This window comes from Ambystoma mexicanum, chromosome 1q (genome assembly GCF_040938575.1).
Source record: "Ambystoma mexicanum isolate Mex_15411 chromosome 1q, UKY_AmexF1_1, whole genome shotgun sequence".
NCBI classification, from domain to species: Eukaryota; Metazoa; Chordata; class Amphibia; order Caudata; family Ambystomatidae; genus Ambystoma; species Ambystoma mexicanum.
Window position 1 is genome coordinate 791,782,685 of NC_090922.1, and position 18,120 is coordinate 791,800,804.

General features: G+C 46.8%; 1 protein-coding gene across 4 annotated transcripts in view; it reads right to left on the reverse strand.

The window, feature by feature from the left end:
* TPR (translocated promoter region, nuclear basket protein) overlaps positions 1–18,120 on the reverse strand; it is a 2,097,972-nt gene that overhangs the window by 2,029,218 nt on the left and 50,634 nt on the right. For all 4 annotated transcript variants that reach the window (XM_069641376.1, XM_069641377.1, XM_069641375.1 and 1 more), the window contains exon 2: positions 6,695–6,799. In XM_069641376.1, the coding sequence (XP_069497477.1) occupies positions 6,695–6,799 (105 nt within the window). The remainder of the gene's footprint in view (positions 1–6,694; positions 6,800–18,120) is intronic.

Sequence of the window (18,120 nt, forward strand, 5' to 3'; positions counted from 1 at the left end):
CTCCAGGTGAAAAAAAGCATAACATCTGTGCAAAAAGGCTTAAATCCAATAGGAAAATCATCCTTGCAGGAAAAAAAAACCAAGTGAAAGCAATCCGTTGAAAAAAAAATAAATAAACAAATCCATTGAAGACTAGCAGCGTGTACACCAAGCATCCGGACCGGTAACGAAGGACTTCAAAAATGGCGACTACGTTAGCTTACGCAACGTAAGACGTCACACGTTAGAGCCAAATCAAAACATACATAACTTTCAAGTACACAAAGTGAGCAAACAGCACCACCTACTGGTCAAAAAATATGTTTGCATGTTGCAAAACAAAAAATATTTAATTATTTATTGAAATGGTGAAATACATGATATATATTTAAAAGTGAAAAAAATGTTACAATGACATATATATATATATATATATATATATATATATATAAACCTTTACAATGTTATACTACAGTTGATAAACAATCAAATAAATATATTTAATGCAAACAAAGTGTGCATGTCATTATTTAAATGTAAAAAAAATTCACAAAATTTAGAATATATTTCTAACCATTGACCAATCGACCCTATTGAATTCCGAGAAAATGTACTCACCTTTTGCATTCAAACCTTTTGCATTCGATACTTTAACTGGACACCCAACTCGCTCACTCTACATGCAGATGTCAATGCAACCAACAATATGGTTTTGAAGGTCAATGTGTGCAAGGGTTCAAATGGGGCACACATTAGAAATTGTATAAGCAAATTAAGATCCCAAACTGGAACCTGAAAAGTAGAAGGCGGGAGACCTTTCAAAAATGTAATCACCAAGGGAATTTTGAAGTAAGAGCATTCTTCCGAAGAGCGCTTTAATATGGAAAGCGCTGCCAGGTAACCTTTAACAGTTCCAATTTTAAGACCTTTCTGTGCTAATGAAAGAAAGCAAGCACATCCGGAGTGGAACATAGAAAAGTATCAACATTCTTTTGCCTGTACCAGTCGCAAAATGTGTTCCAGCGGCAATGATAGATTTTGTTGCTGGCCTACTTTCCAAAAGCAACACCTCCATTTCGTCATCCGGGAGGTCCCAATCCTTGTATCTCAACCTTTCAGAAACCATGCATGAAGGTTGAGAGAGTTCACCTCTGCATGGAGAACCTGTCCCTCTCCTTGCGAGAGAAAGTTACTCTCTTACCTGGTAACGTTCTTTCAATGGGAGGGTCCAACAACGTATTCCATATCTTTGACAGTAATCACCACATCTGTGCTGCTTTAGAAAATTTTCGGCGTCCGCTTCCTGCGTCGACGTCGATGCGCCATCCCCGAGGACCTCCTTCGACGTCACCCGATGTGGTAAGTAGGACGCACAACGCCGTAGCCTCAGTTGTAGTTTTTCCCCCAGAACGTGTGACAACAGTCTTCTGCCAGTCAAACACAAGGCCTTGCGGAAACGTAAGCTGCAATCGCATAAGAAATTCTGCAGCGGGGTAGGGAGGGAGCGATATGGAATACGTCGTCGGACCCTCCCATCGAAAGAACGTTACCAGGTAAGAGAGTAAGGAGGTGGGGAAAGAATTTAGAATACAAATTTAGCATGCCCAATCAAATTGCGGAATAAAGGACTGCCTTGCCAAAGGCCAGATCCTGTCCTCGGATAATCGAGGGAGTAGTGACGTACAAATGTATGTACAGAAGCCCAGGTGGCTGCATCACAGATAGGATAGGAACACCCCCTCTGCAGGGAGGTAGATGCAGCCATACCCCTGGTAGAATGGGCCCGCAAGCCAGCCGGTGGGTCCTTCGCGCCAAGCGGTAACACTCGGAGATAGCCAAAATAATCAAACGAGACATTTCGTCACAGCTTGTCCCAAACGCTTTCCAGCATAACCAATGAAGAGTTGATCGTCCACTCTGACCCGGGACATGCGTGAAATATGAAAGCTCAATGCTCTCCTATGATCAAGCCTATGGAGCCGCTCTTCCTTACCAGGATGTGGAGGAGGATAGAACAACCTGACCCAAATTAAAGTTTGAAACCATCTTCGGAAGAAAAGAAGGACGAACTTGAAGGACAACCCTGTCCTTATGGAACACAGTGAAGGGTGGCTTAACTGAAAGTGCCTGTAATTCACTCACTCTGCGAGCGGAAGTAACCGCAACCTAAAACAGTTTTCAGAGTTAACAACCTCAAAGGGCAATAATGCCAAGGCTCAAACAGAGCACCCATAAGAAACTTAAGAACAAGGTTTAAATCCCAACCGGGCACCAGAAAAGGTGACTGAGGAAACACATTAGCGAGCCCTTTCAAAAACGGAGAAATTAAATGATCTTCAAATAGGAACATTCTTCGGAGGAGTGCTTAAATATGGACAGCGCAGCCAGGTAACCTTTAAATGGTCCCTACTTGCAAGCCCCTGTGAGCCAAAGAAAGCAAAAAAGACAGAACCATGGAAATGTCATTCAAAAGGATCCACATTCCTAACTCTGCACCAGTCACAGAATTTACGGCAACGGTACAGAGACTTTGTTGCCAGCCGTCTGGCCAAGAGCAACACCTCCAACATGTCTTCAGGGAGGTCCCAATCCTTATACCTCAACCTTTCAGAAGCCAAGCGTGAAGGTTGAGGGATCTGACCTCTGGATGGAGAACCTGACCGCCCCCCCCCCCCTCCCGTGGGAGCAGATCGTCTCGGTAGGGAAGACGACGTGGAGGGCATATGGACAAGTCGAGAAGGTCCGGGTACCACGTCCACCGGGCACACGCCAGAGCAATGAGGATCATCCAGGAACCGAAGCTCCGTAACCTCCGCAGTACTTGCGGGATGACGGGACTGGAGGAAACGCGTACAGCAGTGGGAATGACCACTCCACCACGAATGAGTCTCCTAAGGCTCCTTTTGGAGAGCATTCCCGCGAGCAGAACCTTTTGCACTTCTGGTTGACACTGAGGCGAAGAGATCCACTTGAAGGGTCCCCCAAAGGGGCGAAGATCTCCAGGAGAATCTCCTGAGCCAACTTCCACTCGTGAGAGATCGTGCTCGATCGTCACCTCCGGCCAGGGCAGCCAAAATGGGCACCCCCCCCCCCCCTTCATCAGATTGCCTTCGACGGCCCACCACAGAAGGTCCTGGACGACCGAGGGCGGCACCTGAACAGGGTCCTACATCCTGCCGGAGGACCGAGACCACTGGAGCTTGAGTGCCCATTGTAAAGATCTCATCTGAAACCTGGCCTCCGGCACCAGAAGAATGCAGGACTCCATGAAGCAGAGCAGTCTCAAGAACTCGGACGCTGGGAGAGTCTGGGCAAGTTGAAACTTGTGCACCATCTGCTGAATGTGAAGAGCCCTCACCTGGGGAGGAAACCAAGATCGAGGATGTCCGTGAGATCATGAACAAACTCCCCTGGGGGAGCCAACCATCCTAAGTACTCGGTGACCCGAGACATCAGGCGCCGGTACGAAGAATCGGCATGAGTGCCAGGCTCAGGCCTACAAAACTCCACCTCCAGAGAGTTGTCCAGTCCACTGGCATCATGCAGTGACTGCCTCAGGTCATCAAATTGGCTATGACCCGAGAGAAGCTCATGCGGCACCGGAACCAAGCCCTCATCACCCTCTGAAATGTACTCCAGGCGGTGAGAGGAAGACAACTGGGGACCAAAGCAATGCCTGATCTTAGCCAGACCCTTTCTAGGGGCTACCCCCGTACCACAGGGCCCCTCCGACACCACCGCCTCGAAAGGCGTCGAGGGCGCCGAACGAGTCGTCGGCGAGAGATCGGTGTCGAGCGAATCGGCGTCGACATCAGCCGCTGCGCCGCCAGTATCGGCAGCGTCACAGGCCTCGAAGCCAGAGCTCCGAGCGTGTTCTTCGACGACCTAGGCTCCGGCCCCCCCTGAGGCAGAGCCTCAAGAGAGGTCGACGACGAACTCGGCACCACAGGTGTCGACGTCTTCCTCAAAGACTGCACAGAATCACGCGGTCTCGAGCGCGTCGAGGACCGGGACCTGCAACGGGCATGGCGAGAACGGTTACCCTTGTCCGAGGGGGGACGTCTCCCGTGAACCGCGCTGACCACTCCTGCCCAAAGGCGTGCAAGCAGTGTCTCTCGATCGATCACGACCGACCCCACTCGGAGGCGCAGATGGACCTGTGCCCTGCGATTCGAGAATCGCCAACATCTTCCCGAAGGAAGCCCATTCCTCCGGTGTCGCTTGCAAGGTGGGAGAAGCAACCCGCCAATGGGCGGAGTCCTCGGAAGAGGACAGGGAAGGCGACCGATGCCGGTGCTTTCGGGAATGCAGAGGAGTGGCGAGACCGACTCCTGGAAGGAGACCCACTGGACCTCCGATGATGACGCGGAGAGTCACCTCTCAAATCATCCGTCGAAAACCCCGCAGGCCTCGACTTCCGAGGCTTAGACACCCTACCTACCGACAACAAGTTTTTGCGCTCCCGCAAGACCTTGGCCGTGAGTGACTGACAGTCGACAGTCGTCCGTGTCGTGGGCCTCCCAGAGGCACCAGAGACAGGCGTTGTGCGAGTCCGTTACCGACATCTTGGACCCACAGTCCCCGCATGTCTTGAAGCCTGGACGCGGGGTTCAAGACGAGGTAGACATAGTCACGAACAGGCTTTTCACAAAAACTGAACAGGTTCAAGAACCGAGAAGAATATAACAGAACTCCAATGATTTGAGGCATACCGACATTCACGAAGCGAACACGTTTGCGGAAAAAACGGGACTTAAGCTACGGGCGTCGTGCGTCCTACTTATCACACCGGGTTACGTTGGCCATTGTAGGTCGTCCTCGAGGACAGCGCATCGACGCAGGACACAGACGAAGCAGCACAGTTGTGGTGATTACTGTCAAAGATATGGACTACGGAGGAGGACCCCAATCCCCTCGAAGATCCTCTTTGTGGAAGACATATCGGAGGACAGATGGACATATCCAGAAGGTCCAGGTAGCACGTTGTCCTGTACCAATCCAGGGCAATTAGGATCATGCGGCTTCTGAACAGTCTCAGCCTGCTAATTACTTGAGGAATGACGGGGATCGGTGGGAACGCGTATAGAAGTGAAAAAACCCAATCCACCACAAATGTATATCTCCTTAAGCTTCTCGGAGGAAATTGCCTTGAGCAATACCTTTCGCACTTTCGGTCGTCAAGTCCACCTGAGGGGTTCCAGGACCCTTTCAAAGGTAATACTTGACGTTTTGAACAGTCTTACTTAGGAAATCAGACTTTTCCTACTTCTGTGCCCATCCTGAACTGCCGGTTGGTCACTAGCAACCTAGTGACATCAATAAGGGAAAGACCTTCTGAAGATTGGGCCAGTTGCCTAGACAAGATCAAGTGTTTAAAAGTGTACTTGCTTGGAAAAGAGTTGGTTGGTAACGGACTGAGTGTGCAGATACAAGAGTTCTTACCTTGTGTAATGTACTATTCTGAAAAGTATATGCAAGCATACTTTACTCACCTGTGAATTGGTTGTGCCCCTTTCCCAAAGTAATGCAGTTGGCTTCACTTAACTATTTCTTTCAGAATATTAGTGTGCAAGTTCACCAACTGGGTTTTGCTTTCCATGGTCCGTTTTATACAGATTCTAGAGTCTTAGGTTTATAAATACCTTTAAGTTATGGTTTTACATATCTTAGTCTGCCTCGGGCCATCCCACAATAGTTACTGCTTACCGTAGTCAGTGGTCCACCGACCTAAAAAGCATGTTACATTAGGTTTGAGCTGCCTAGAATTGAGGCATCATTCACTGTAGGTGTAGCAGAGCTTTGTCTGCCTTTTGCAATCCTAAATAAGTGTCAAGAGTTGGTGCTTACTGGTGTTCCACTGAGCTGAAAATCAACTGTAATTGTATATTACACTAAACGGTCTTACTCACCTAGTATACACTGTTCTCCTGAACATGGTTATAGGTTTGTCCCTTGAATGAGTGTTCCACTATTCTAAAAAGTATACTTGCAGGTTGCTTTAACAGGTGATTCCTTAACGGAGTGTCACTGCACAACTGCTAGGGTCCTATGGTTCGACTACCCCTGAATAGGTGCGTCCTAGGCTAAATGACTTTTCTAATGTCTGACTTCCCTAGAAATACGGTTAGTATTCTGAACAAGGTTTAACCTTCAAGAAGTGTTTCTTTTTATAATGTGTTTATGGCTATGACAAAGTATTTACCACAAGGGTTAACTTAGTTCTTTGTACCTTCCTTCAGTCCCCTCTTCTTCGTGCAATAAGCCGGGCTGCTCGGTATACACTACCATATACTCACGTGGTACAGCCTTAAACTAAGAGTGAGGTCTTGTACTGTCTCAGTTGAACAGTTTTACTAAGCCCATAGTTGGACTGTCCCAACTGCCTGTAATTTGCAGGGGGTGGTGGGGTCATGAAAAACAAACCTTTATGGCTACCAACTAACATCCTAGATTCTTTATAATACAGAAAGAAAAAAAGCAATCTATTTAGTACTCATGCCTATGTATCACTCTAAAAAGGGGAATTTCAAAATGTCATGATGCAATGAAGGCCTCACACAATGGATGATCTAGCATGGTTGTTAATATTTTTGAATGTCCACAATAAGCTACAACTACGTTCAACTAAATTCCCAATGTAGATCGGAACAATACTAGAAGGCATGAGATTTACATCTCGACAAAGTATGCGTCACACCTATTTTTGGACACTTACTTAATTTGCTGAGTTGTTCCCTTAGATTTTGACACTCCTTCGTCTCGGTGACAAGCCTCTCCTGGCTTTGAGCCAAGCGTTTCTCCACATCAAAATATTGTTGCTCTGCAGAGAAAAGAAACATTACTGAAATGTAAGAATATTTAGAAAACAGCTGTGTTGGTGTCACTCAAGGTCTTCACCTTGAAAACTATCCATTTGTCGGATCTTTATTTCAGTGCCAATAGTAATCACTCAATTGGAGCATGCCAGAAGGACGCCCTTTCAGCCCTCTGTACGTAAACCATGAAGCAAATGGTTACAATGTTCTTACTCCCGCCATGAGCAACAGCAACTTGCCAGCCAGAGGCTTCCTCGAGCAAAGCAAATCCACAGGCGCACTATAGTGATCATTCAGGGGTTATATGTTTATTAGAAAATTCGAAATACTTAATGTTGCATTTTCCTGCTAGATTTATAAGTGGGTTACATACTGAACACTTTTTTAAAAAGGGGGTGGCTCAGTCAGTACAGGGTTTGAAATGGAGGGCAGCTGGGAGCCATTGAGCTCCTGCTTGTGGCCTAGAAGAGCCTGGTTAGCTTGATAAAATAGCTACCAGGAGCTACCTTTGGCTCCCCAGGTCAACTGATGCCAAACATAGCCAGGTTTGTTTGGAACAATGAATAAATAAAGTATGACACATCTAAAGTGTAAGGTTATAACTAATGAGCAAAATGTTAAATTTATATCTTATGTGAAAGTTGGATTCACGGAAGGATCTGTACTAGGTCCCAGTTTTAGCTACAGCGCACTGGTTAATACAGGATACCCAAGATCCGCTTTTAACTCCTGCTTATCAAATCTTAATTTCAATCCCTGAAGTGTATAAGAGTATAGTTATTTTATGGACATTGATATGAAAAATTGTGTAAAAGGGTAGAAAATGGGGGAGCTTAAATCCAATATCAAATTCTAAACATGTGAGTGAAGGGAGAGTAGGATTAGTTGAAATGTAAAGTAGAGGTTTGACAGTGTACTATGTGTAAAGGAATTGAACCATCACATAATGGTAGAGGTCCAACCCCACACTTAGGGGCCTTTCGGTTTTCCTTGTCTGGGTGCCTCTACACCATCTTGGGGCAGGGGCCAGACAAGCACAAACATCAAAACATGATTAGCACATCTTTTTGAAGATCTATAAAGTTGGGGGTGGGAGGGCTAGTCCGGGAAGAAACATCGATGGTGACCAAGCAACTGAATGCACTCCATTAAAGGATTTCTCCCCCCCCCCCCTCCCCTGTTCATTCTGTCCAGGCATTTAAAAAAAAAAAAAGCTGTTTATCATGCAGGCGTGCAGATCATATAGTGACAGTGTTTTCAAACGCAAAACTCTTGCATGACAAATTATTGCCAATCTGACATTTAAATTTTGAACAGTTCATAAACCCCAGTGCGACATATGCAAAGTTGCAGGTTACTTAACTAGAAAAGCTTCCGTCTAAACGTGTTCCTGTGAAATTGTGAATATGAATTAGAACCCAGGGAAGAGCACTCAGCCCTTCAGGTAGACTTAAAAGCAGGCAAGACAACATTGTACTGCCCACTCCATCCATCCATCCATCCATCCATCCATCTCCCCATTGCCTCCCCACCCTCCCCCAAAGAAACCCTGCACCATTCCCCCACCTATCTACCTCCCCACTTACCGGCTGGACCAGAGCTTTCAGCTCCAGTCCAGGCACTCGCCCACTGCCATGGAAATCATCAAGATGGCCGCTGCCATAGGAAAAGTGACTATGTATTCATTTTTTAACAGGAGATTGGGTTTTCACAATACACAGAGCTCATCTCCTGTTAAAAAAAAAAAAAGAAAAAAAAAAAAAAACACATTTATAAAAACACTACTTCGCACCCTGGATGAACCCAGATGTGTGAATAGCAATTGCCCTTGCTCAAGTGGTTGGGAGAGGCGTACAGGGCCAGTATCAACCCAAGCCCTTGCTTCGCCCAAGCCTAAATAGGCTCGGGCAGGTGGGCCATTACCCACCCCCTGAATGGCGATGGAGATTCACACCCCCACAATCAAGATGGAGCCACCCAGGGAAAGGCCTTGGGTGGCTGGAAAAAGCAGACTTTGCACTGATTTTCCAGCCACCCAATTGGCCGAGCGCCCTTCCCCGGGTGCGAACGCTACATTATTCACCCTCAAGGCCATTTCCTTCTACTCTTTAAAGTACTGAGAGGACAGATTAACTTAATGTCACCAGATTTCACAAAATGAATTAGGAGGGACAAATCATATGGCCAATGTATGCACTGCAGCTGCTTACAAAACAATTTGTTGCACACTTTATGGTGTCAAATTGATTTTCCTTGGACAGAGTTGAATAAACTCGCCATCCTAGGCATGCAGGAGTCAGTGTGGAGAGGGTGTGGTGCTAGGTACTGGGTTGATGCTGTCCCGAACAGATGTGGCTCCCAGAAGGTGGAAGAGGAGTGGAAGAGGAGTGGAATCATGCAGGTCTGCCTGCCACCCCCAGATTATCGCTTCCAAAATGTGTTAAAATAGATTCATAGAATGTGGCCCAGTGGACAGATTTTAGGAGCCCAACCTAGTTCACATGAACAGGGACCTCAGAGAGGTTAGACAAATCAAGGTATGTGGAAGAGCAGTCAAAGCTTTGTCTCAGCGGTGTGCAAGTGGGGTCCTGGGCCCTCAATTAGCCCACACAGAACAGCAAACAATTCAATGTAGTCATTTAAGAAAAGCTATTTTTGGCCTTCGGAACACAAAAGTATCTACATCACACAATGGTCTACAATACAAGTATATGCAACCACCGTTTGATTCACTTAATAGAAAAATCAAGCAATTCAGGAAAGTAAATTGGATGCAATAAATGATGGGAACCAATCACAAGAATATCCTAAAAGGAGAAATCCTAAGCTGAATTGGGCCTTGTGCCCAACACAAAGTCTCACCAGTAAGTAAATATGCAGTGGGCTTGTGGTGGCGATTAGTTTCAAACCATTTCCAATTTCTGTAAAACTGTACCAAAAGGTAAGTGTTCCCCATTCTACCAAACAGAAGGCTAACCCAGGGTCAGGATACCCGATCCAGGTACAAAGACCAAAAGGTGAGTGGAAATGAGACAAAAAAGGCTTGTTCCCATGGTTAGCCTATGGAAAACAGGAGAGGTTGGGGATGGCCACACTTACCCACCCTGACTCCAATTTTCCCCAGATGTCTTTGTGGATCGTCTGGAGGACACGGTTTGTTTTTCTGCAGTTTTTTCCAGTGAGCAGTGCCCAGGAGTTGTGGGTTCCAGGATTCTTCCTGTCTGAAATTCAAGAAGCAACCTCTTTCGGTTAAGAAATGCAAAAACAAGTGATGCAGACTTCCTTAGAACACTTTGACGATCACCATTTGCAGGTAAAGACAGACGCCCTTCCATTCACAGCAGCTTCAGTCAGACATAGCAGATGCTCCATGTCAAGTTCCTTTGAAGGAGGGAAAACTGCAATTCAAGGATAAGGCAGCTTGTGGCACAGGTTGGCGACTACTTAAGCTCCAGACTTTCACAGAACTGCAAGGCTTTCAGCGAGGTACCCCACGAGAGTGCTCATCAGTCCAGGGACACTTCCAAAGCATCTGAAGGGCTGGATCCTTGCGAAAGCATCAAGAAAAGATGGCACCACTAGACCAAAGGCTGAAGCACTGCTCCAGGTCTTCGGAGATCAAGCATAGAAGCAGGACTTACCAGGCCGGACACAAGCAGGGATGCTGGGCCACTTCAGGAGTCATCAACTGTCTGTTCTTTGAGGGATTCTTGACAGAGCAGAATAGCTACAGATGTGGTCCCCTTATCCAAAATCCAAGCTGGAAGCCAGTACAAGGCCACCACTGGTAAAGATGCAAGTAGTTGTCCAATCGGGGATAAATACTTGTTTCACATGTGCACGAGCAGCAGACTTTCTGGCACTAAAGATGTGTACACGCACACACAGCAGCAGATTTCCATGACCTTTATAAAAGGGATTTTCTGGACCAAGAGGGCAGGATGACTGCCAACTACAATATGGCCAGAGAGCAAGAGAAAATCTCGTGGTACAGCCATTTTAGGGAACTACCAACATTTAGTAGCCACATACAGTAAACACAAGTGTGCACCAAAAACAATGAAAAAATAGTAAACATGTATCTGCTGCCACCAGCTTGTCTTTAGGCACACAAAAACTTAACCACAGTCCTATGTAAAAAGCTAGGGTGACACAAAAGTATCCCTCTTGCACCAGTTTGGACTTGTGTAGACATGGCAAAGGCACTAGTCAGACATTGCATGAGTGGTATTAACTGCCCACTGATGGTAGAAGATTACCTGGGTATCTAATAACAGTGCCTGGTAAACGCCCAATACTTCTACAAGCCAAAATTGTTGGCTTTACCAATGCTTGCTTTTTTTAACAGGACTTCAATGAAGGACAGTGCTTATACAATAGAGTGGCTGAAGGCATACCGCATGACATTGATTACACACATTAGTGGGTTTATAGCACCAATTACGTTATTAACTCAGAAGACTACTTAGAAGAACTGCTGGATTAAAGCAAGCTCAAAGAGTTCCCATGAGGTCGTGTTTTGAGCAGGTACTGGGTGGGAAAGGCCATTAGCATGGGCAGTCAACGGGTTCCGAAAATAATCAAACACCACCTACAAGCTATGCCTCGTACCCCTCCCCCTCATGCCTTTTATCCCAGTTTGTACTCTTAACGCAACAGTTTCGGCTCATAGGTGGCGCTTGCATCACCTAATTGCCCATACTAAAAATACAAAAATTCAAAAGGGAAACAGTTTCCCCCAGTACCAACAGTCTGAAGGACTGATCTCTTTCCATAACATGCAATCAAAGGGAAGTGAAGCTAAAGGCTTTACTTTAGATACAAGAGTCAGGACAGTATCAAAAGCAGTGAACAAAAATAATAATAAGGTTCCATAAGTATGGAGGGACAGTTGCAAAAAAAATCTTTCATAACGAATTAAAAAACCTGGAGACAACACTGGGCTGGCTTTGCAGTATTTGCCATTTATGTTACTGCAATTGCTACTGTGCCCCACTACCATATGCTTGGTCTCCAGGCGCTCATGTGGCTCTGTAAGTAATGTGGGTAGGGTTGGTTAGTGAAAGTGTGATGGGATAGAATTTGTGATTATCTGTTGATGCATACAGAACCAGGAGGAACTGGTGCCTGTGCAGGTCAGCTTTATGTGCACTTGACAAGGGTGGTGACCAGTGTCTGCATGGTTTGTTACTTGCAGGTATGGGGTTTGTAGTATGATTAGACAGGGGTGTGCATGTTTTTTTGGAGTGTTTCATGTTTCACTAGCACTTTGTGCATGTGTCGTACACGACATGTGGGAGGGTGTAGAGAGGGTGTGGAGAAAAGGGGTTCAGGGGGTGGCTAGTTGGTTTCAGGTGATCTGTGTGTAGAGTAGTTTTATTGGCATTTTATTCCTTCTAAATTGTGTGGTTTTCTTTGGTCCTGGTGTATGGTTTGCAGAGTAGTGCATCTAAACACAAACGTGTAGCTATATTCAAAATGAGCCAATGCCAAATCAGTATGGTTCTGTTGAGGTTTAATTCAAAAGCAGCGTTACAACTCAGTGCAATGCGAAACATGTGCCACAAGGAAATAAATTGAGCCTATCCTAATCAGTGCCAAACAATGCTTCAATCTGTCTAACTTAATGCTTATGCCCAAGTACTTATAACATTCACCCAAACCAATTGACTATGAACCAAAAATTAGCTTGTACCACACAAGTGCTGGCCTCCAAGCCACTTCATGACAGATGTGCTTAACCCCTGCATCCTTGCAAAACACAAAAAGCATGGGAACCCAATGAAGCCACAGAAAGGTACAACAGTTGATGTGATCTGGCCAAGGATTGCCCACTGATGTAAGAAAATCAGGATTAGAATAATGCCCCGTGGTTTGAAAACCTAAATCTCAAATCAATGCCACAAATAAATTACTGCAGGAAACATTGGTTTATGCATGGTCACAATTGGCGCTAGGCCTATACCTGGACATAATGGAGGTTTTGGTGCACCATGCTCATGTAAGGCACCGCCCCCACACCCCCATAAATTAGGAAATGTGGCTAGCTCATAACTTGAATTTCTGCATCCATAATATAATATGGCCAACATGGGCTGTAATCATACACCAAATATATAGAACAAGGTGCATGCAAAGCTGTTCTAAAATCAAATCACTAGGGTTGAGGCATGGTGGGCAATCTAATTAGGAGTGGCTATTTTAAATAACATTGTGAACCCGTAGTACAAATTAGTAAAGGTAAAAGTTACAATGTAAGTAAATTTGTCGATTGTCAATTCTGACAAGGGGTCAAGTGGCTAAACTACTGCTGGATAGGGTTTGAGGTTTCTCAATGACTTGAGCCATTGCAAAGCATCCGGTAGACCTACTTGGTCCAATGGCACTTACTGGGTTCCCAAAAGGGATGGGGACCTCAAATTTATGGACCTTTCACATCTAATCACCCGTACTTTAGTTACCCAAGGCACATCTTTCACCTGGTATTTGTGGCTTATTCCCTATGAGAAACCGGTTATGGGGCCAACAAAAAGCCTGGAATTTAGACCCCACCAAACTGCTTTTTGTGCAGCAATTGTATTCCAACACTATGGTTGCTGTTGGCAAACAATGGTAATTTTATTGAGTACAATGAAACTATTGTGGGACTGGAGTGCGTCAAAGCACCCACGCTTTATACTTGTATGCAGCGGATTAGTCATTGGATCATTGTTTAAAAAAAAGAAAAAAAAAAGTCTGCCTAAAATTGTCCACAACCTAATTTCTTAGCTGGGCTATCCAGATTACATCGGTCTTATTGGACCGATTTCCCATAGGACTGCAGAGATCTTTAAAAGCATTAATACACTATTGATGTTGATGGATGTTGATATTTTATTTCTATGACTCGTACACAAGTGTCCCAGAGCGCGACAAGGCAAGGGAGGGGAACAGGGGAGAACAAAACAGCGATCTTACTAGGCCCAGTGATATTGAGAACACGCAAGTGCATGGGAGAGGGGGAGAAGTGGAAAGGGCGAAGCAGAGGAGAAACATAAATAATGAATAAATAATAAAGGCAACAAACAGTTTTAGTGCAGTCAGCAATTTGCAAGTGCTAGGTTTAAGGCAGCAGCCAGGGTAGGTTTAATAAGTGCAGGAAGAAAAAGGGGGGAGCTGTATGGGTACAGAAATAGACCCCAGTACAAGGGGTGGCCCGGAGGCAGTGGGCCAGGGTGGCAGGGGGAGCAGGTACCTGGGCCCGGAGGACAGAGGGTGGCCAGGTGCACGGTGCCAAGAGATCAGCAGGGGAGAGGGGGAGCGACAGCAGAAGAAAAGAGGAAGGTCTTGAGGTGCTTCCAGAACCGGAGATGGTTCTCCTCATGTTTTAGTGTGGCAGGGAGGCTGTTCCAGAGGGAGGCCCCAGCCGAAGACAGATCTACCCCCAGCTCGTTTCTTTGAAAAACTGACTCTGAGGGAGTTGGAGGTAGAGGAGCGAAGAGCTTGAAAGGGGAGGTATTTGCGGAGGGATAGTTGAAGGTATTTTGGACCCAGGCCCCAGAAAGCTTTGTAGACAAACTCCACATGTGCAGGAGACCAGATGGCCAGGAGGGTGGAAACAGGACCACTCTCAGGGAGAAGCAGAGTTGACCGCTAAAGTTAAAGTTAAAAACTGTCAAACAAAATACATGGTGATCAGTGCTAAGAAACGGAGCTCTAAATTAGATTGGCATATGAATGGATAGGTTTACCATGGCACCTTGTTAACGGATAGAAGCATTGTAACGGTATCGCAAATTATGTACCTATAGGTTTAGACTCATCAAAAGCTTTTGTCACCAATTGTGGTGGCTACTAAATAGAAGGCAGGATTAATATCTGTAAATCAAGTATTATTCCAGACTTCCGGCTAAGCGGCGAGCAGATGAAGACGTGAGCCTCGTCTGCTCCATTGGGCCGCTGACCTGTGTAATTATCCTGGTTTTTGGGGATACAACAGTGAGGTTTTACGACTGGATGTGAACAGACACCGTCATCACTGCGTCTGGGTTTCGCAGGAGAATCATCTTTTGGCAGCCCTGCTACGCCATACTGAAAGCGGCTGACCCTGGCTGACGCCATCTTGGCTACAGAGTCAGTGTTCCCCAACGGCCGCAGGACAGAACCAGGCGAGGAAAGGAGGCTTGGAGGTAGAGGGACATCACTGCATTCCTAAAGCACAGTGTGGGGAACAGCCAGAGAAGCACCAACAAAGGGCCATGCACACTACAGCACCAGGGACGACCAGCCGCACCCCCAGGCAGAGGTATACTGGAGTGGGTCATCCTCCCGACAGCAGGCAGAGTGGTGACGACTGCAGCAGGTGCAGAAACTGTTACAGGGTGTAAGGCGGTAGCAGGCCAGGCTGCAAACACGAGAATGGAAGGCGTGGCAGGTGATCAGGTCCACAATGGGTGGCTACCCGAAACAGGCAGAGCGGGAGAGGCCCTGTTCTCCCCTGGATGGGCAGCGGGGAAAAGTGGAACTGTGTGCTCACACAGTCGGACCCAAAAGAGCTTGGTTCTTTCAAACACATCAATGAGACTCTGGGGCTCAGGCGCTAGGGGTGACCCTCCTGATCAACGAACAGCCCGGACTACGAACGCAGAATAATCCTCCAAGACTGCGACACTGGGTAAGAGGCTGCGGCACAATGGGGACTGGAACAGAGTGGTGCAACAACGCAACCATGCGGGAGCAGGGGGAACCAGACCAGAGATGGCTCACGGCACTGAAGCACAGTCACCAAGCAAACCCTGCGAAGGAAGATCTCGAAACAGATAACCTTGCTAACCACCAAGACTTCTGCCCAATCCAAGATGGACCAATATGCAACCAGCAATGCCAACGTCCCCAGTACACAGAGCGCACATGAGGAAAGTACTCTGGGGAATGGAAATCGCTCCCTGCAGGATGTGATGGCATCCATCCCTTTGATGGAAGGCAAAGTAGACCGGCTCAGCTCAGAGGTGGACAATTACGACATGACCTACATAAACTATCCTCTCGTATGGGGGAACGGAGAAGCCCATTTCAGACAGATACTGTGACGAAGATGGAGCACATGTGACCGTGTTACAATGGCTGCGCACAGTAGCCCACTGGAAAGCCCACTTCCAGAGCGAACCCACGCACAGAGATTGCAAGGTTGCTCAACTAAAAGGATTGGGATGCATTGCTTCAGATGACCTGCACCATGGGACAACCCCCATATAATGGATCCAGTCCCGTTAGATTGAGTCATCAGGTTTACATGCACCTCCAATTGGGCACATTCCTACATACTTTATCATCAGGTTGCCCATGCTCGCCACCAACCTTGCATCCATGCTCATATGGGTACGACAGGAATCAGATCTCAGCTCCTTACATGGAATGTCAACAGCCTCGGCTCTAGTAGAGAGGAGATTAGTCTTAGAATTCATCAATAGATATTCTCCTGACATTGTTCCCCTCACCGAGACATTCGGCCCCATCTACCTGCTCACTCTTCAACAGATCAAGTTACAGAACCTCGGTGCACTCTGGCTTCTCTGAGGGTGGGGTGGTGGGAGCTAGGGGCATATTAGTCCACACGCATAATCGCATTCCCCGCAAAATGTTGAGACTACAGCAAGACCCCTGGGGGAGAATGGTCCCATTAACTGGCGAAACATGGTGGCGAGACCCTGGGCATCTTCGAAATGTATGCCCCTCCCCTCTGCTGACCTACTCTTAGAAATTCAGGGTATGCCCTCAGGTCACCAGGTAGACTTTAGCATTGCAGAGGTGACCAAGGACGTCATGGATGTAAAGATACACTGCACACCTATGGGGCAGGAACCCAGACTCACCCATGAGACTGGCTACCTTCTCTTTGGTGTTGGGCCTCCGATATGGAGGGATTTACACCCTCATGAACATTTACTCGTTTGAGCCCTCACGATCTGTGCGACTCCGTCGTCCTCCTTCCATTCAAAAATGGAAGTTCTCTAAAGACATCAGGAAGAACCTTTCAGGGTCGTTGACCAAGCAGACCTACCCAGTCTTGCCTATTCCTAGTACTCCATGGCTTTTGTTCCCTGCCTTTGCCGAGCAGGATATCTCTAAAGCCATCTATGGTCTTAAAAATCAACCTCACCGGCCAATGCCATCCTGTTGGATGTGCTCAAAGACATCTCTGCAGAATGGATTACCCATATTACAACAGCTGTGAATATGTCCTTTCAAGAGGGTCTTATTCCGAGCTCTTTGTAGCATGCACATGTGCTTCCTCGACTGGAAGAAAGAAAAAAAAAAGAAAAAAAAACCCTCTTTGGATCCTGCCATACTGGCAAGTTTCTAACCCATTTCTCTTCTCCCGACCCGGATGAAAGTTCTTGAAGCCCTTGTCTAACCCCTAATCATCCTTCATGGAAAACTCTAGTTTTTTTTTTATATGTTTCAATCTGGCTTTAGGCCAGGGAGAGGTACCAAATCAGTTCTTAATTTCGTGCTCGACAATCTGAACCGCCCAGTCGATCAGGGCGGGTTGGGAGCTCTTTTCCTGCTCGATCTGCCAGCCGCGTTCGATGCAGTGGATCGTTCCATTCTGATCTCCGCCTGTTGAACGCGGGCCTTGGAGGCCAGGTGATTAACTGGTTCACAGCCTTTCTGGCGGACCGCTCACAGGCAGTTCTGCCACCTTTCTGCTCCGACTCCATTTCATTGTTCTGTAGCGTTCTACGCTGTCACCTATCCTCTTCAACATTTATATTTCTCCTCTTCTCCTTATGTCACATGGTTTCTGCATCTACCCTTTAGGCGGACTACACACAGATTCTGGTTTGCTTCGATCTGCCTCACCCAGAAACTACAGCCCGGCTCAGAAGTTGCCTCGATGAACTGGGGGCCTGGCTGGCCAATAACTCACTTAAACTAAATGGCAGCAAAACAGGTAGTTGTGGTGGGAACGACTAGCCCTCTCACTTATGGGACTCCTGATTTTTGGCCGATCTCACTTGGCCAGTTTCCTTCCCTGTCCTCCACAGGGAAACACTTTGGGGTTAAGTTCTCATCTTCACTCGCCATGACTGAGCAAGGATATTCTCTCGCCATGACTGAGCAGGTTGGTGCAGTCTGCAAATCCGGTCACTTTAAATTGTGCACCTTACGAAGGTTCTCCCCTTCATTCCTGCTCATTTTCATGCCACTGTGGTGGCAGCTCTAGTCCTCAGCACAGCTGGCAATTCACTGTACTATAGCCAACCTCACGCGTTCATATGCCACCACTTCTGAAACAGTTGCACTGGCTCCCAATTGAAAAACAGATCCTGTTCAAATCTATGTG